This window comes from Monodon monoceros, unplaced genomic scaffold (assembly GCF_005190385.1).
Source record: "Monodon monoceros isolate NGI ecotype Baffin Bay Population unplaced genomic scaffold, NGI_Narwhal_1 Super_Scaffold_1, whole genome shotgun sequence".
Lineage (NCBI taxonomy): Eukaryota > Metazoa > Chordata > Mammalia > Artiodactyla > Monodontidae > Monodon > Monodon monoceros.
Genome location: NW_021703765.1, coordinates 68513969 through 68534801, shown reverse-complemented (window position 1 = coordinate 68534801; position 20833 = coordinate 68513969). Strand labels below are relative to the sequence as shown.

Genomic DNA, 20833 nt, shown 5'->3' with positions numbered 1-20833 from the left:
CACATGGGCTTTGTTGCACCACGGCATGTGGGATCTTCCTGGACCAGGGCTCAAACCCGTGTCCCCTGCATTGGCAGGCGGATTCTTAACCACTGCACCACCAGGGAAGTCCCCCAACCTTTACAATTAGAGCAGCATTGCTTGGAGTACAGAATATTCAGGCATGTTTAATCATAAAGTCCTTGTAACACATTTGAGAGGTAAATTCTAAAACAAAACTGTCACTGTCAGTTCTCCAGCCTGGAGAAGAGAAGCCTCATGTTAAGTTAGTGGTGGTATTGAAAATAGCATAACACACTTGGAGTCTCGTCCGTGTCCAGTCAAGAATGGTTTTAAGCTCTGATCGTGCATCTAGGAAAAAATTTCAGATGTACAGATGCAGAATGAGAAAATAAATTTACAAATTGTGGTTTTCAACATCCTATCATGCTTTCTTCTCTAGGTTAAAGGTAAAAGAGATGTTTTGACAGAGATCCATGTGGTTCTTGGTGAAGACTCTGGCCCACCAGGTAAGCCAGCTTATGGGTATAATGGCAAGGAGCAGGGACTCAGATGATACCCTTTAGGAGAAAGATTAACCAAAACAATTTTCTTACCTTTATGTCTACTTTCCCTAAGTTTAAATTTTTATAGATATCCAAGGTTCAAAAAGCAGATTCAATTTTGAACAGTTTCACAGATCTGAAGGAAAATCAGTATCAAAAAACACTTACCATAGCCACTATGGAGAACAGTATGGAGGCTCCTTAAAACTAAAAACAGAGCTACCATATGACCCAGCAATCCCACTCCTGGGTGTATATCCAGAAAAGATGAAAGCTCTAATTCAAAAATATGCATGTACCCCAATGTTCGTAGCAGCACTATTTACAATAGCCAAGACACAAAAGCAACCTAAATGTCCATCAGCAGATGAATGGACAAAGATGTGGTATGTGTATACAATAGAACAGTACTCATTCATAAGGAATGAAATAATGCCATTTGCAGTAACATGGATGGACCTAGATATTATCATACTAAGTGAAGTAAATCACAGACAAATATTATTTGATATCACTTACATGTAGAACCTAAAAAATAGCATACAAATGAACTTATTTTTATTTACAAAGTAGAAACAGACTCACAGACACAGAAAACAAACCTATGGTTACCAAAGAAGAAACTGCAGGGGGGAGGGATAAATTAGGAGTATAGGATTAACAGATGCACATCACCAAATTAAAGAAAAAAAGTATTTACTGAAAAATTGTAATACATGTGGCATAATTTGTAAGTTAGACTCTGTACTGCATCTGGGCTCAAGTAAAGCGTGTCATGGATGACATTATAATGAGTGGGAGTGACAGTGCCAGTGCCTTCTTTCACAGACTGACTCACAATAAAAAAGTCATACCTAGAATTATAGAACCTAATTGGTATCAAGCTTATTTTAGAAGAAAAACAGTGTAGCAAACCTAGTCTCTGAAGTAACAATTTACAGAAATCTATGATACAGCGTTTCCTTTATATTTAGAAGCCTGGCTAACTGTTGAGCAATGATTTGCTAAAGCAAATCTACAAAAGACAGTGAAATCATTGACAATTAATAACGCTCATGGGATTTAAACTCAAAAGCATATGCACTGATGCCTAGAGGCAGCAAACATCAAATTAGCACGTTAGACATGGTCATAGGTAATGTGATTCAGAGGTTCAGGGAAAGTTGGGAGTATCCATCCCTGCAAATCACCAGAATATATTCAAACTCCCTAAATTATATAAGTGGTAAGCTTAACCAATTTATTGTAAATATTGAATGTTTATATCATTTTATGTTATACTTTATGTTAATTGTACTCTTCATTTGCTTTGTTTCCTTCAATCCTTTCATGCCTTCTACTAGAAAAATCAGTGTTTCTGCCTTTCTTCAAACTTAATTCATTTCTCCCTATCTGTTGGTATGAATATCCTGTTTTATTTCTTGCTGTGGTTTTGCATAACTTTCTCATTTGCATAATTCACTTTACAAGTCTAAAGTTAACCAGAAGTTCTAGCCTTCTTCCTAACAACGGAATCATCTTAGAACGATCAATAAATATTTGTCTGTTTTTAAAATTCTCTGAGAGGGCTTCCCTGGTGGCGCAGTGGTTGAGAGTCCGCCTGCCGATGCAGGGGACACGGGTTCGTGCCCCAGTCCGGGAAGATCCCACATGCCGCAGAGCAGCTGGGCCCGTGAGCCATGGCCGCTGAGCCTGCGCGTCCGGAGCCTGTGCTCCGCAGCAGGAGAGGCCACAGCAGTGAGAGGCCTGCGTACCGCAAAAAAATATATATAATAATAATAAAAAAATAAAATTCTCTGAGAAACAAAATGATTGAAGAAAGAAAAAATTATCATCTAATATACCTATCATTTTTAACCTTCTTTAGGTCAATTCTTCCTTTCTCGTCCAAATCACGCAAACCTTAAAAAATTCTGTTACTATTTGAATAAAAAGGAATCTTTAAAATAAAGATGGCTTACCATTCCGTCCTAGTCACCTCTAAATCAATAACAATTCCTGGAGATGGATTGTCAAGTCTTCCTTCATCCTTTTCAATAAAAAATCTGATGTTTATTTGTTTCTTCACCACGATGAAAGATCAGTGTCACTCTGTTTGCTCTGCGTTATCTCAGAAGCATTCGGAGTGTCGAAAACAGCCCACACGTAGGAGCCATTAAAAGGAGTCTGCAGATGGTAGCTCTCCACACACCCCAATTTTACTGTCTTAGATCCAAGAGCCTGATTCAGGAAGTAAAGGAGGAGGTTTCTATTCATAGCCATTCAGATCCTAGGGGAAGGGTCCCTTCCTCCCAAGGTCAGGATTACTTGTACTGTCTATGCTGGGCACCAGGCTTCACTGACAAACAGGTGAGGCCAGAGAAGGGAACTGAGAGGAATCCCCAGTCCTGGGACGTACAGAACTCCAGGATAAAGGAGCTGGATAAGTACAAACCATTGACAGGCTATGTTCATGGACTTTTAGGAATATCTGAGGTTAGCAAGCCCTTCTCCATCAAGGTTTGAAAGGAGATTAGAAAAAGAGAAAGAATCATGGGGTTCCATATGGAGAAACAACCTGCTACTGCAAGGCTTCAGTTCTGCTTTCTCCTCTGACGTGGGCATGGAACGCAAAGGGGGAAGGGTCTGTTTTTTCTCCCCCCCGCCATCCACTGAATCCCTCTATATCCAGCTTTCCAATTCACACATCACAATTGTTGTAGATATTTCCCCCTGCCCCCAGAAACTAAAATGTAAAGCTTACAAAATCTGCACTTCAAGAGTAATATACCCACTTTTGTCCTCTGTAAGCATTTTCTAAGTAGGACTCCATCTGTCTTAGTTTTTGGTCAGTCAGTGCTTGAAGCTGTCCATCTCCCACTCCATCTCGATACACAATGGTGAATGTGGCAGAGATGAATTTTGTTCATACCAGAGCTTCAAGGCAGCTGAAAGGAAGTCAGAAACACATATAAATAAACCATAACTTGGAACAAAGTGGCCACTATTTTTGACAACTTCTGTGTTCATTTGTCAACATGGTAGCTTTCAGGACACTGCTTAAGTCCTCAGTCTTGTCCATACTTAACAAGAGTATGAAAATTTTGAGCCAGATAATTCTTTGTGGTGGTCAGGGGCAGGGAGTGTTGCTGTCCCATGCATGGTAAGACATTTAACAGCATCCCTAAACTTCTGTCCACTAGATGCCAATAGCACCTCTATCCCCATTGTGACAACCAAAAGTGTCTTCACTCATTGCCAGATGTCCCAGGTGGGGGAGCAGTATCTCCACCAGTATAGACTCAAGCCCTCCAGCCTCCACCAGGCACTGACTGTGCAAGCAGGTCGTCAGCCCTTTGACAAGCTCCTGCCCCGATTGCTGGATGATGCATTGAGAGAACCACCTGTATGGAGAAAAATAAGCCATTAGTTTGGAAAACAAGATTAATTCAGAATCAAAATGATGAAATTAATCTATGACCAAAAAAAAATTCACTATCAGTAGTTGAGGATCCAATTAAAGATCCTTTTTTTTTTTTTTTGGCGGTACGCGGGCCTCTCACTGTTGTGGCCTCTCCCGTTGCGGAGCCCAGGCTCCGGATGCGCAGGCTCAGCGGCCATGGCTCACGGGCCCAGCTGCTCTGTGGCATGTGGGATCTTCCCGGACCGGGGCACGAACCCGTGTCCCTTGCATCTCAACCACTGCGCCACCAGGGAAGCCCTAAAGATCCATTCTTCATCCCGCTGCAGAGATCCAGGTATTGGTCTCTTCACATATCTTAGGCATTTTGTAACATTTTGAATGTACAGAAAGAGTAAGATAGAATGGAAACATTTGTTAACATTAACTACAAATTATACATGCTTTGAATACATATGACTCATATTGTTTCAGCTCCTGGGGAATTCCACAAAGTGCAAACCCAGTGTTTCTCTGGAGACTCCTACTTTAGTTCAATGTCTTAAACAATGGCTCATCCATATGAATCTGCTTTGGAGGGAGCAGTTTGCTTCAAAACAGTAATAGCTATTGTGACCACTGCTCAAGGTATCAAGTAAAATCACCTGTTTGTCTCGAGTTTCTATCCCCTTATTGCGTTTTTGTTTGCTTCAGAGTATTAGGATGACCTGATAGGGCATGATGTATGTTTGCCTCTTCATCTGAATCTGTACTCCAATGGACGGGATCAGGTATTTTGGCTTTACATTTTCACTGCTGCATTCTCAGTATTTACACATAGCAAGTGCTCAAAAATATCTATTGCATGAATGCAAGCTTAACTTTTTACCTATTATCACATTTTCTACTAAAAAAGGCAGAGTAAATCCATGTTACTGTATTTAGAGTATGACTGGAAAAAAAAAGATCCTTAAAGGATACTGTGGAATTATACCTGGTGGGCCACAAACAGCATTGAACATAGTGGTGGTTTGTGACTGTCCCACATACCATAACGCACAAGAGAAGAATATGCAAACCCATCTGCACTATGGGTTTTATTTTCTACTCTAAGCACAGAAAATAAAAGGTCCCTGGAGAAAAGGAGAATCATAGGATATAGAAGCACATCTCCTTATTCAGGTACATTATATACAAATGTATGAAGACAAGATCTTATTATACCTACAGGCCACTGAGTATGTTCCCATATGTGTCTTCACCCACGTATATCCTAAGTGCTTCCTCATGTGTCCCTATGCAGAGGCTTACTGATCAAATTCTGCGGTTGGCAGAATTCTACCTGTCCTCATCCTTGGAACTTGTGAACATCTGAGATCTGGCCCCTGTGGTGATGTTATATGGCACAGTTGACTTTAGGATAAGGAGTCTCCAGATGGATGATATCCGACATCCTGAGCTCCTTTAAAATCAGCAAGTTTTCTTTAGCTGATGACAGAAGAGGAAGATGGAGAGATTCAAAAGAGAACAATAGCACAGTGTGAATTGGCGGGTTGGAAGTTGGAGGGGAGGCAGGGAGCACATCAGAAGGAACATGGATGAAACTCTAGAAGCTGAGACTAGCTGTAGGTGACAGCCAGCAAGGAAGTGGGGTCCTCTGTCCCACAATCACAAGAAAATTGGCTCTGCCACAACGACGTATGCTGGGAAGAGGATCCCAAGCCTCCAGGTGAGAATGTGGCTTATGTGACACTTTTCACTCAGCCTTGGGACTTCCCTGGTGCTCCAGTGTTTAAGAATCTGCACTTCCTCCGCAGGGGCCATGGGTTCGATCCCTGGTCGGGGAACTAAGATCCCGCATGCTGCGCAGTGCAGCCAAAAAAACAAAAAAAATCTCGGCCTTGTAAGGCCCTGAGAGCCACGCAGTGCCCAACATCTGACCCACAGGACTGTCCATGGTCATGTGAGTGTCGTCTTAAGCTGCCATATTTTGTCATGGTTGTTAGGCAGCAATAGAGAGTGATCAGAGGCTTCCATACAAAATGTTCTGGGAGCCTAACTTTGCCAGAAGATCAGGAGAGCACATCTCTAAGAACAACTTGTCCATGGAGCTTGCCAATAATGTGTGTTAAGTCCACCTCTCCTATCTGGCCTCCAGATAGCTCCCCACTAAACACTGTCTGCCAAAGCTTACCCACCGCGTCAAGTCTGGATCGATGCTTGCCACAAATCCTGCGACTGACTTCCGTCGATGTACAATACCGTGGAAACAATCGATACCGATGAACATTGCATTCTGCAACTTAAATTTTAAACAAGGTAGCAGATTGAGTTAGAACACGAAGCAAATTTCCAATTAAATAGGACCTTAACAAATTGTACCAAAGACAGATGAAAGCAAGAGAAGGCAACAAAATCCCCACGTACTTCTATATCCACCTTCCAGAGGGCACCTCCTAGCTTGCAGTTCATCTGCAGGGCAATCTTTGTAGCGATGGTCTCTCTAAGGTCCGTTTCAACACACACTGGCTTGGAAGCGGGTAATTGACACACAGGTGTCTTTTTATGCCATCATAAATTTCTTTATTTTCAGTGGGCAGCAAGAAAAGGACCTTGAAAGAAAGCAAACATGACATTCCCCAAAATGCAAGAACACGGTGACGTGAGAAATGGATGCGTGTCGAGGAAGCTATATAGGTGGAGCACTGACAAAGTAGAGACTATTTATTAAATAGATATCTGAATCCATGAGGGTGAAGGGTCTAGAATCACACTGCATTCAACAAGTGTGAGTGTGAGTGTATGGAAGAGACAGGCTGCGAGACAGGCATTTGGAAATATGCATCGATCCTTTAAACTTGCAAAACACTTTCATCCTAGTCATTCCATTCCCAGGAGTCATTCCATTTCCAGAAGTTTATCATGAAGTCAACATGGATGGGTTAAAAACATAGACTGAACTATACCGTCCTCAGGACAGTCACCGTCGATGGGATGATCGCTGTGTGGGGTGCTTCCCAAGCATTCTACTTGATTCAGTTAATTCTCTCACCAATCAACTGAGATAAATACTGTTATGTGCCCCCACCAGCAAACAAGCTTGGGGGCTGTTGTGGAAACTGCCTGATTTACAAGCAGCAGAGCAAGTTTCCAAACCCTCGCCAGGACCTCCAGTAGGACACTGAGCAGTTAGGAAGAGAGGCTACTGCTTGGCTTGTTTCTGACTAATGGGAAAAATCATCAGTATATATATATTTTTTTTTTTCAATTTTATTTTATTTTATTTTTTTGTGGTACGCGGGCCTCTCGCTGCTGTGGCCTCTCCCGTTGCGGAGCACAGGCTCCGGACGCGCAGGCTCAGCGGCCATGGCTCACGGGCCCAGCCGCTTCACGGCATGTGGGATCCTCCCAGACCGAGGCACGAACCCGTGTCCCCTACATCGGCAGGCAGACTCTCAACCACTGTGCCACCAGGGAAGCCCAGTATATTCTTTTTAACATAATGATGCTTATAGAAGTTTTTGGCAGACGTTCTTTATCAGATTAGGGTAATTCTTTTCTCATTGTAGATTGAGTTTTTTTTTCACATGAAAAAGTATGAGATTTTATTAAATGCATTACCTGCGTGGACTAAGAGAAATATTCACCACACTATAATTCACCACACTAACCAGTTTTTAGAAAAATATAAACAACCTATTTCAAACTTAGTGGCCCACTCTAGCCCATGGTGTTCTCCTAATATTTCTTTAACCACCAACTGTGAACTTTGGAAATCACACTTCCCATTTCTTATAGCTTTTGTAAAAAATAAACAAGCCTCAATTAAATAGAGTCAGGAGACGAGAGGGGGAGCTCTCATACCCTGCAACCATAGCAGAGCCCAACAGGAAGAAGAAAGACTTCTTTTCTTCCCTGGCAAGACCTTGGCCAATGAAAAGCCATGGACTCTTTGTTTACTAAAGCCCTTCCAACTTGCTTTTCTCTTCTATGAAGGGGTTCTTTCCTCATCAAGTGGGACTTGCACGTGGCTCGCCAGGGTTGCAGACCCCAAATTGCAATTCTACACTGATCCCAAATCAACCCATCTTTGCTGAAGAAAAAACCTGCAGTCTATTGTTTTAGGTCCAAAAAACAAATCAGTTCTGTTGTCCCTATTTCCATTATTTGAAAGGTAGGATTGCGCTTACTTTCTAATGCCTCATCTATGAATTCAGCAGTTTTTCCCAGATCTCATTACAACCCTACGACAAAGTTGTCATCTCTTATGAGACTCAATTCCTAGCAGGGCATCCTGAGACTACCCTAGTCATTCAAATATTTCAGCACATCCATTTCACTCAAGTAAATCTGCTGGAACCATTTTCTTATGTTTACATGTAAGACTCTATATATCAACACATGCCAAGAAGGTAGTTTGCCTTAATGTGACACACTCCCTCAAATTATTACTAATCCCACTACTCTGTGATGCTAACATGCATGAATTATCTATTACAACCTATGTGTATGAACTACTATGTGCCAGGCATGGTGTAAGGTATAAGAGATATGTATTGCAAAGAGCAGAATCATAGCTCTCCTAGTCCTATGAAACTCATAGTCTATTGGGGAGGGGAGAGGTTAATAAAAATCACCCAAATATATAATTACAAACTGGGATAAGTGTTATGAAATACAAGTACATAACAGAACAGGGTGACCTCACAGAGGCCTGATGTTGCAGGTCAGTGTATGCACGAGAGGGAGGGGTACTGTTGGGATATCCAGAATGGCTCTTTTTCAAAACATTTTATGAAGTATAGTTGATTTACAATATTGTATTAATTTGTGCTATATAGCAAAGTGACTCAGTTATACATATGTATATTCTTTTTCATATTCTTTTCCATTATGGTTTATCACAGGATATTGAATATAGTTCCCTGTGCTATGCAGTAGGACCTTGTTGTTGTTCCATCCTATATATAATAGTTTGCATCTGCTAATCCCAAACTCCCAATCTTTCCCTCCCCCACTCCCTCCCACTTGGAAACCACAAGTCTATTCTCTGTATCTGTGAGTCTGTTTGTTTCATAGATATGTTCATTTGTGTCATATTTTAGATTGCATGTATAAGTAATACCATATGTCCATCAACAGATGAATGGATAAAGAAGATGTGGTGTATACACACACACACACACACACACACACACACACACAATTGAATATTACTTAGCCATAAAAAAGAATGAAATAATGCCATTAGCAGCAACATGGATGGACCCAGAACGGCTCTTCTTAGTCAAAGATCTTTGAGATAAAATTTGTAGGATGAACAAGCAAACATCAGCCTAGGTGGAGGAATCAGCACACATAAATTGAGAAGGAGAGAGGTCCTTAACTCTCTCACAGCCTCACCTCCCTTACTTCCCCAGCTTGCATTCCATAGCCTGTCACAATTACATCCTCACAAATGCCATTCATTCCTTCACTATGCCTTCATCATGCTACGTTGGCAAGTCTCAAACCCTGGTAAAATCCAGCTGTCTGTTCTGCCCATGCAACCAACAGCCTAACCCTGCTGAGTGGTTCTAGAGTCAGTCTGCCACAATCTAAAAGGGGTGTTCTGTTCAGATGCCCTAGTTATGCTTCCTACCCATTCAAAAAACCAACATTTCACACTTTCTCATCTCTTCTCAAATCTCCTATACATCTCCCTCATCGCTGCCCATCAACTAACTCAGCCAGTGATCTTGCTTCATACTTCGCTGAGAAGTGAATGTCTGAGGATTCAGACAGGAGTACACTTATGTTCTGCCCGGTGTTTGCCTTCTCTCTACACGTATGTATGTTCTTCTTGCCTTCCGATTACTATGGAGGATGTGTCTTGCTCCAGAAAAGGGTCTGTAATCTCTACTACAGCTATGGATTCTAACCTCTTCTTTCCTTCAGGGATTTTGTTCCTATCATTACCCCTCATTTATCTTGCCTTCTGTATTAACAATTTCTCCTTCTCTATTGGACAATTTATACCAGGATAAACACATACTGTAGTATTCTCTAACTTAAAAAAATCCTTCATCTACGTAACATTTCTCTTCCCTTCTACAGCAAGTGTTGCTAAATTTTTCCTTCAGTACCTTCCACCTGGACTTCAATTGCCACCATTACACAATTTGCTCTTGGCAGTGAACTCCATGCTATCAAACTCAATATACTCTTCACTGTGTGTTTTTCCCCCAGCTCTATTGAGGTATAATTGGTATACAAAAATCTGCCCATAATGTGTACAGTTTGGTGAATTGGGGCATATGTATACACTCTCATTTAACCTCATCTTAACATTCTACAGAGACGCATATCCTTCTTTCCTGAAATATTTCATTCTCTTGGTCATCTATATATTCTGCCTAGGTGACTGCATATCAAAATCCAAGGACTAGGTAAGAGCTAATAATTCCCAAAATGAAAACTCCAGGCTTTACACCGTGGGACTCCAGACTCATCCGCATGCCCAAAGAGCATACTTTATTTACACCCTTTGGCAGAGAGATGATACTGAACTCACCACATCTGTACACGAAAGAAAAGAGTGTCCACTTAGGTAGGTTCAGGCTATAGGACTGAATTTAACAAAGAAATATGAGTGAAAGTAGTGCATCAGCCTATCACTTTCAGTCTAAGGGACCTAAGAGCCAGGATGCTGCTTCTACCTCTTTTCTTCTAACATGACAACCTTGGAGTCCTCTTGTTGAGATGGTAGAGCCACAAAATGGTAACAGATGAGATCACTGAGTCTCCGTGACTCTCATTAGACTTTATTCAAGCCAGAAATAAACCTTTTAAAATTAACTTATTGATATTTCAGTTTGCAATTCCATCTGTGCCTATCTCATCCCAGAACAATCCCCTCACTTATTACAACCAAGCCTTCACTATGTCCCCTCCATTTTCACCTACTTCTCCCACCCTGCTCCAGGCCACCATCATCATTTAAGTCAACTGATTTAATAACCTCCTCACTGGTTTCCCTGCCTCCATTTTTACCCCCATACAGCCCATTCTCTGTATATTAGACAGAAATCTTACAAATATCTACACAGTATTATTTGACAATCAAATCCAATTTACTTCTCCAGAGAACACTCCAGCCTAGTTTGGGCTCTGGGTACACAATGCCCACCCCGAAAATAGTGCCTTTGTACTACCTCTTCTCCCTCATCCGCACCTAGCTTGCTCCTTGCTTCCATTTATATATCAGCTTCACAGAGAAGCTTTCCATGACCTTGCAGACTAATAGCCACCAGATATTCTCCATAATACCACCCAATTTTAATTATCTCCATATCCCTTATAACTATTAGAATAGTTTTCTTCTTGTTTGTCATCTCTCTGCCATGAGAAGGCAAGTGCCTTAAGAGCTGAGAACTAAATTGTCTTACTAATGTATACCCAAGATATACAATAGGCACTAAATGCTCTTGGGATTGAATGAACAAGTAATAAGTGTGAAACACAAATGAGGATAATGTCATGATAACCCTCCCTTGAAAGGATGTCAGAGGGCTATGTACCTGCAATTGTTCCAAGTAGCTATGTTTTGAGTCCCAATATAATACAAGCTTTTTAAAAAACATCCATTTATAAGTTCTTTCCATTTGCCACAAATATCTGCCGTTCCTTTAATTACCTTTCTCTCATCTGCTAAAGCTAGAAAACCAACCTCACCAACTGGCCTGAGTTTACATTCCTTTAATTACCTTTCTCTCATCTGCTAAAGCTAGAAAACCAACCTCACCAACTGGCCTGAGTTTACATTTCTTTAATTACCTTTCTCTCATCTGCTAAAGCTAGAAAACCAACCTCACCAACTGGCCTGAGTTTATTTGTGAGCACTCAAATTAAAAATATAGGAGGGAGGGCTTCCCTGGTGGCGCAGTGGTTAAGAATCCGCCTGACAATGCAGGGGACACGGGTTCGTTCCGTGGTCCGGGAAGATCCCACATGTCGCAGAGCAACTAAACCACCGTAATGAGAAGCCCACGCACCGCAATGAAGAGTAGTCCCTACTCGCCGAAACTAGAGAAAGCCCGCGCACAGCAACGGAGACCCAACACAGCCAAAAACAAATAAATAAATAAATAGAGGAATCCATGAATTATGAGATTTAGCACGTAACAGACATCATCTCAGATTGTAATTGGTCGTTTTTTTCTTCTTTTTGAACCAAGTTCTGTAGGGCTGAAACTCCTACATAAAGTTCTCATTTCTGAAGTCTTACCATATTTTATTTTCTACCTAACAATCCATCTACATGTTCAAAACAACCATAGCCACTTCTAAGCCTGACAGAGAGGGCCATCTTGGAGCCATTCTAATTATGTGACATTACCCTATACACAAAACACTCGAATACATGGATAATAGATATAAGCCAAGCTATAATACCCCAAAAGGAGAATATATACAAATACATATATATGTGTCTAAATAAGACTTGAGAAATATACTTAACTGTATAATATGAAAATTTTTAAGACAAGTATGTTTGAAGAAATAAAATTTCATACCTCCCTGTAATAGTCTACAAAGGAGGTTTCACTGCCATCTGATCTTGTAAATGTAGAGCTGGGAGACTTCTCCCAAGTAATACCATCCACCCTATAGGTTCTGTTGTCATACCTGTGAAATAATCGTAATATATGGTATTATTCCTGACGTTATTGCATGGAACCATGTAAGAAAGAAGTGGTTTAAAATCCTACAGGTAATTGCAGGATATATAGCTTTACTAAGATTAATTCACATAACATGCAATTCAGCCATTTAAGTGTGCAGTCCAGTGGTTTTTAGTATACTTACTGAGTGGTGCAACCATCACGCGATTTTAGAATATTTTCATCACCCAAAGAAGAAACACCTGAACCATGAGCGGTCACTCCTTGTTTCCACCCAATTCCCCCAGTCCTTAAACCACCACTAGTTTACTTACTGTCCCTATGCACTTGCCTACTCATCACATTTCATATAAATTGAGTCATATAATACGTGATCTTCCCTGACTGGCTTCTTTCACTTAGCATAATATTTTCAGGGTTCATTCATGCTGTAGCATGTATTGCTACTTCATTCCATTTCATTGACAAATAATATATCATTGTATAGATATACCACATTTGTGTTTATCCATTTACCAGTTGATGAACATTTGGGTTGTTTATGCTCAAGCTAGTATGAATAGTGATGTTGTGGACATTCATATACCAATTGTGGTGGATATGTTTTTATTTCTCTTGGGTATATAACCTGGAGTGGAATTGCTGGGTCGTATGGTAATGCTATATTTAGCACATTGAGGAAATGCCAGACTGTTTCCCAAAGAGGCCATACTTATACCAGCAGTGTATAATGGTTGGTTTCAATTTTTCCACATCCTTGCCAACACTTGTTAATATCTTCCTTTTTAACTTTTAGCAATCCTAGTAGATAGGAAGTGGCATTTCATTGTGGCTTTAATTTGCATTTCCCTGATGGCTAATGATGTTGAGCATCTTCTCATATGATTATTGGCCATTTGTATATTTTATTTGGAGAAATGTCTATTCAGATCCTTTGCCCATTTTTTAAAGTTGAGTTTCTTTGATTGAGTTGTAAATATTCCTTATGTATGTAGATACAAATTATTTATTACATGTGATTTGCAAATATTTCCCCCTGTTCTGCCAGTTGTCTTTTCACTTTCTTGACAGTATACCTTAAAGAACAAACATTTTATTTGGTTAAGTCCAATTTATTTGTTTCTTTGGGCATTACTTGTGCTTTTGGTGTCTTATCTAATAAGGTTTTTGCCTAACTCAAAGTCAAGATTTACTCTTATGTTTTCTTCTAAGAATTTTATATTTTTACCTCTTTTAGTTAGGTCTATCTCGAGTTAATTTTTTAGTAAATTTGAGTTAATTTTGTGTATCCTGTGATGAAGGGGCAGGTGAATATCCAGCTATCCCAGCAATACTTGTTGAAAAGACTGTTCTTTCCCTGATTGAATTATCTCCATACCCTTGTTCAAGTCAACTGACTATAAAAGTGAGCGTTAATTCATGGATTCCCTATTCTGTTTCACTGGCTTTTAGGTCTATACTTATACCAGCGTCACACTGTCTCAGTTACTGTAGCTTCATAATAAGGTTTGAAATTAGGAAGTGCAAGTCTTCCAACTTTGCTCTTCTTAAAGATTGGATTTAAGGTTACTTAGCCAAAACATCCTCTTACCAATTAAGATTTCTGGTGTAGAGGGAGATTAAAAATAAAAACTTCCTTCAAATGGAAATTTGCTAGTAGATTATAATTAAGCACCAATTTTTAAAAATAGCTAGACAAAGAGAAAGGAAAAGAGAAATTTGGAAGATGCATACTCTCTTGAGTGCAAGTGAGCGTTCAGAGCCAACAACTGAGTTAGCAGTAGGACTCAGAAGAACCTCAGAGTTTACAATTGACACATGTTCCTCTCCCATGCTGTATAACCAGATGAGAAAAATTATCCAGTGATTCTTGCCATTTTCATGCTATTTCTACTTCTGAATGTCTATATTTAATCATTCAAAAACCCTAGGAACATCTCTAATGAAAAAAAGTCAAAGTGATTGGATAGGTTTCCAAAAAGCAGACTTACTTTGTAAGAACAGATGACCCAACTAACTTTTTAAGAATTTTCTCTTTTGCATCTTCTCCTCTGGCTTTTTCACGACTGTGTGATATTAAATCATAAGCAGTTTCCATTCGGAGCAGTTTATGGCTCACATCAGCACAGAGGGTAAGACCAGCTTCATATGGAAGAATGGAAGTAATATAGCCAGGCCAGATTTCCAATCTGCAAATAAGTTAGATGTGGGTTTCAAGATCCCAGCTCTGGCCGTAAAGCCAGGTATTAGGGAACCTAAACTCACTGTCTAAAATTGATACTTTTAGAGTCAGTTTTAATCTCTTATTTTTAATAATCACTGGTCTTTTGAAGGACCTTCAAACAGAGATTTTTACCAGATGCGCTAGTTATAATACATCATCTTTGTTAAACCATTTTTATTATCACCTATGGGCTTAAACTGTTATATATACTCATATGTGAGGATATATATGATATATACATGTGTAAATTATATACACGTATACCAAGGAGTAATACATACACATAGACACAAGTGTTATGATTGACAATATTTTCAGAGAAATTACCCAAGTTTGAGATGATTATTTGGTTCTTTAATGTAGAAGTTTATAGGATAAAATAGTAAGTCTTTCTCCCAATGTTTTTTTCTGCTAAAGTTTTAGAGGGAACAAGAAATTTTAAAAATTACTCAAAACTTCATTATCGGCATTTGAGACATATTGTACCATTAAAAAGGTGGTAAAAGATATATTTTTTACCTTTGTACTAAATTCAGTTTAAGCAGTGAAATGAGACACTAGAGAATATCGGTGATAATCAAACATGGCATGTGGGTTTGTTACAAGTCCTATGGGCAAGGGATGTTCAGGATATCTCCACAAACTGTTGCACAGGAATAGTGGGAGTTTGGCTCTAATAGAGTGAAAAATGGGAGAGAAAGAGCAATGTCAGGAAAATGTAGGATATTACTTAACCGTTTCCCCTAGTGAGTGAAGTAATAATAAAGAGTTTCCATCACGTATACGACGATGTCCCAATAACTTTCCAAGTTCAGAGAGTAAAGCTTCACGTTTTCGTCCATCCTCTATGTCTGGCATATAGATGACATTGTACTTGTGTGAATTCCCATGGGAACAAGACTTCAGCTGGACATGGTTCAAAAATAGCATTACCGGGCTACCTAGCATGCCTGAAAAATGGAGCCACGTGTTAATCATGAAACAGAGTGGCTGATCAGACCCCAAACAATTTGGACACCACAATATTAAGAACCAAAGTTAGATCCAACCAGGAGATTGACAACAAACAACATAAGCAATTATATACACCTGGCCTCCAGAATCCCTAACATCAGTTTAGGTGAATCCTTATGCAAGCCCACATTTAGGAAGTTCAAGGATCAAGGTATTTAACGATAATAAAAATAGCAAACGGAAACCTCTGCCAAAAGCAGGGGATTAGGGGAGGGGAGCCACGGTATGTAATAATGTTTAGTTTTCTGGGTTTTTTAAAAATCTCAGCACAACCGAAGAACTGGGTCATTCTATCTTAAGTGGCTATAAAAGGAAGAGATGAAAATGAAGAGTACATCCAGGACTCTTAAGTCTTTGTTTATGCAAAAGTGAATGTTATTACAAAAATGTGAGAAGGTGAGAGGGTACCTCCACTTAAGGTGATGGTATAAAGCATCATAGATACTTAAACAACTCTATAACATTGTATTGTTAACGATCAACATACCTTTTGTTGAGTCTCTAACATGGCCTAATATCTGCTGAGTATTCACCACAAAGTCTCGATAATCCCTGCCAACATCCCTCCTCTGCCTCAGCGAGGATTCCTGCAACCCAGATGCCGGTTGAAGTTCCTCTACATGTAAACAAGCATGAAACTTGTTAATTTACACAAAAAGGGAAATGTAAATAGAAAGGACAATATTACACCCCAGCTATTAAGAGTTAAGATTGTTTGAGGAAGAAAAGATATCAAAGGATCCCAACATTATTTTAGCAATGGGTCATCAGAAAAGAAGAGTCTTACTCAGAAGCTTTTCCCAACAAGTCCCCAGTCCACATCGGTGTTTGCCTTAGCACCTCATTCCTCCCTGCTCTAATATTTGTCTTGTTTCATCTGGTTTTGGTTCAGAATACAAGATTCTTCAACTGGAATATTGTTCAACATTAAACAATGAATTCTATGGGCTTCCCTGGTGGCGAAGTGGTTAAGAATCTGCCTGCCAGTGCAGGGGACACAGGTTCAAGCCCTGGTCCGGGAAGATCCCACATGCCGCGGAGCAACTAAGCCCGTGCACCACAACTACTGAGTCCACGTGTCACAACTACTGAAGCCCGCATGCCTAGAGCCCATGCTCCGCAAGAGAAGCCACCACAATGAGAAGCCCATGCACCGCAACAAAGAGTAGCCCCCGCTCGCCACAACTAGAGAAAGCCCAGGCATAGCAACGAAGACCCAATGAAGCCAAAAATAAATAAATAAAAATAAATTTTAGAAAAATCTTGCAATATGTAACAACATGAATGAACCTTGAAGACAGTCACAAAAGGACAAATACTGCATAATTCCACTTATACATTGAAAATAGTCACACTCAGAAGCGGAGAGTAGAATGGTGGTTTTCAGGGAGTGGGAGAAGGGAACTAGGGATTCACTAATCAACAGGTGTAAAATTAGAGTTATGCAAGATAAGTTAGTTCTTGAGATCTGTGGTACAACATTGTGCCTATAGTTAATACTGTGCTGTACATTTAAAAATACAATAAGAGGGTAGAACTCTATTGTTCTTACCACAATAAAAATTTTAAAAATGTTTTAAAAAGGTGGTTGGAGAATCAGATCTAAGGTTTCACTGCATTACCCAAATCCTTGGCAAACGACAACATCTGAGCCTGTGGGCTTACCTGTATAATGATAACTGTTCACCTGTGAGGATAATACAATGTAGGTAAACATTTGAGGAACTGCTCAACCTTTCAGTATAGCGATTCACGAACCCAAGAAAAATCTTGTTCCCTGAACTAGTTAACTTATAGTTGTCATACCAATGCATTTTCTAAATTTGAAAAGCAATTACATTGAATTAGCTAATGAATAATGACCTCTATTTCTTTTTCCATAAGTCTTAAAATATAAGGGGAATAAAGCATTGATAGCCAGATAATTCACTGCAGGAGATAGTTGAGAGCTGTACCTTCTTCCCATCCTGCCAAACATCACGGGAACACCGAGGCTGTCTGTCTAGAATTTTATCACTGTCATGTACCGTCACGTATTAAGTATCCTCTACCCCTCACCATATCTTTCTTCTTCCCTCTTTTTACCTGAAGGCTGCGGTGTTCCTTCTGCTTCTGTTGGTGGTCCAGCCCCAGCCACGTGGCTAACACCCCACAGCTGCTTGAGTCTAGCCTGGATTTGACGAGGTTGCTGAGCCTGCAAGTTTTTGGAGATAAAAATAAAGAGTAATGTTATCCATATGTTCGACCGTCACCCAAAAATTATCATATGCCTGCCATGTGCCACGATGCATGTATCAGAGCATAAAGCAAAGGAACTTGCTTGAAAACCTCATATTCCAGTGACAGAAAATAAATTGATGACTAACTTATATGGCATGAATATGATAATTGCTAGGGAAATGAAAAAAGTAGAACAAAGCCAAGTATGGAAAATTGGGAGTTATTGGGAAGGTGGGGTATGAAAGGGGCTGGTTGCATTAATTCATGGGGGACAAAGCAGAGCCTCAGTGCGAAGTTGACGCTGAAACAAAGACTCAGAGGCAGTGAGTTAACAAGGTTACACAAGCCTCAGGTGGAGGAAAGAGCAAGCTCCTAAGGAAGAATTGTTCAAGGGAGAGCAAGATGAGCAAGGGAGGGGGAAGCAGGGGGACCCGGGGAGGTAGTGGGAGGGAGGCCATGTTAAGGAAATCTCCTGTGACTCTGAGAAAATGGGAACTCTTACAGGCTGTGGGTTGGACGTGAATCCAATTTACCGGCTCTGTGCTGGGGACAGACTGAGGATGAGACCAGGGCAGAAGCAAGAAGGCCAGTTACGAGGCCATTTGTGGGGTCCAGCCAGGGATGCTGGTGGTTTGGCCCAGAGGGTGGTAATAGAGGGGATGAGAAATGATCAGAGACTGGATATTTTTTGAACATCAGGGACAACAGTATTTCCTGGTTGTTTATGTGAAGGGTTTGAGGTCAAGAGAGGATGAATCCAAAGACTTCGGCCTAAACAACTGGAAGAAAGGGATTTCATCAGATGAAGTAGTTAGGAATTGTCTGGGGGGGCAAATCAGGGGCGTGAGACATGCATGGGGATGTTCGTTTAGTGCAGGAGAGGGAACTTGTCCACATACCAGATCGCACCTAAAGCCATGATACTGATAAGATGACCAAGGGTGTGAGTGCATGTACCAAGGAGAAGAGGCCCAAGGACTAGGTCCTGGGCATATGGACAGGACAGGAGGAGAACCCAGCCAAGGGAAGCTACAGCAGTGGCCAGTGAGGTTGGTGGAAAACCAAGGGTGTGCGGTGACCTGACCAGCACATGGAAGGAGTTAATCAAGGAGAAAGGAGGGCTCAACTATTCCAAGTACAAGTGATAGGCAAGACCAAGGAGGACCTAGGACGGACCTGGGGATTTGACAAAGTGGAGGATACTGAGGAAGCCTGACAAGAGCCATTTCAGTGGAGCAATGGGGAGAGCACCTGATTGGAGTGAAGGGTCAAGAGGGAGATAAGGATTGGAGTTCAGAAACGAGACAAGACTTCGTTGATGGGAAGCAAAGAGAAAGGAAGTAATTGTGAGGAAAGCAGATCCAGGAGAGGATTCTCATTGGATGGCAGTCAACTCAGCTGGTTGTAGGCAGATGGGGATGATCTAGGACTTGGGAGATAGGAGAATTGCAGGAGAGATGCCAGGGGATAGAGAATTGGCTAAGGGGCCCAGGAGATTTTTCCTTTAGGTAGGAGCAGAGCCAGTGCCCTAGGGTCTCGGGTGAGGGGCCAAGGCCAGGATGTGGAGATTCGGTGAAGACAGCATTGAAGTTCTGCTTTGATGCTTTATTTGTCTCAGTGACATAGGAGTTGATGTTAAAGGCTGAAAATTAAGACGGGGGAGGAGCAGCAGGAAGGGTTGAGGCTTGAGCAGGTGGGGGAGGCGAAGAAACAGGACCTGATGGGGTCATATGACTGCTGGCCAGCACTGGGACCCATCAGAGGTCAAAGCAAGACCCCCTAAAACATGCAAAGTGGATGCGGGATAAGAGAGGACAGAAGTGCATAGAGACAGCAGGGATAGCAAGTTTTAAACAAGACTAAAAAATTCTATCCAACTCAGTCTGTTCAAACACTTGCCTGAAATTGCCCATTTTGAAATCACTCCCCAAAGAGGAGTCACTGGCTGAGACCAAGAGATATAGATGACTTTCCATCCACTGGGGTTTGGAAGAAGGTCTGTTTGCATCTATGAAGATGCACATGAAAGGGAAGGGGTAGAGAGGATATCCGGGTAGAGAGGATATCCAGGTAGATAAAGCCTACCCACACCGACAGCCATGGAATCTGAATTTTCTTACAAGATGCATTAGTTCCCTCTCAGCAGGAGAGAACTCTAAACCTGAACTGTACTGACTCAGCAAGGCATCTTTAGGAACATTAGGAAGCTCACTGCTGTGCCACGTCTCACTATGTCAGCGAAGCTCCGTTGTAGGTCAGTTCTGGGTACTTCAGGACCCCCTAGCCACCTCAGGCTTAGCAGGCTCCACGGATGCTGGATTGCACGCTCTACCTCGGGCTCGAACCCCGGCCCTGCCGGTCATTGCTGTCCCGAAGGTGATGACCCTGAAGGGGGGAGGCCCTTAAAAAACATGGTTTTGTTAAACATCTCTGTGTAGTTGCCTGGGAACTTTTTTTTAAACTACGACTTCAAATAAAGCATCAGGTTTCTAGCTACACACGTTTTCCAGTCACACCAACAAGAGGGACTGCCCCTAACTTGTCAGAGAAGTGTCCTGTAGTAAAAGACAGGGGACCTGGGCAGATACTCATGGGAATTTAAGAAAATTGTTGATTATGATTCTTTTCCACACACAGATTCACGAGACACTATGGTCAAAGTGCTTGCTAGTACAAGTCAGGTGTGTACTGGGTTCTTCTTACCTACTAGGCATCCCCATAGCACAGTGAGGAGCCTGGGTGTCCCCTAGACTTTCTCTAATGCACACACACACACACACACACACAC

At 41.1% G+C, this 20833-nt stretch overlaps 1 protein-coding gene across 1 annotated transcript; it reads right to left on the bottom strand.

The window, feature by feature from the left end:
• Positions 1–443: 443 nt before the first annotated feature.
• PIWIL3 (piwi like RNA-mediated gene silencing 3) lies at positions 444–20408 on the bottom strand. The gene is given in 16 exon segments (XM_029218381.1): positions 444–560; positions 1246–1399; positions 2507–2643; positions 3316–3425; positions 3428–3472; positions 3858–3928; positions 6123–6226; positions 6352–6419; positions 6422–6536; positions 12480–12591; positions 14579–14911; positions 15542–15761; positions 16313–16441; positions 17911–18019; positions 20258–20321; positions 20323–20408. Coding segments are annotated over 16 exon segments (1974 nt in total).
• Positions 20409–20833: the final 425 nt, after the last annotated feature.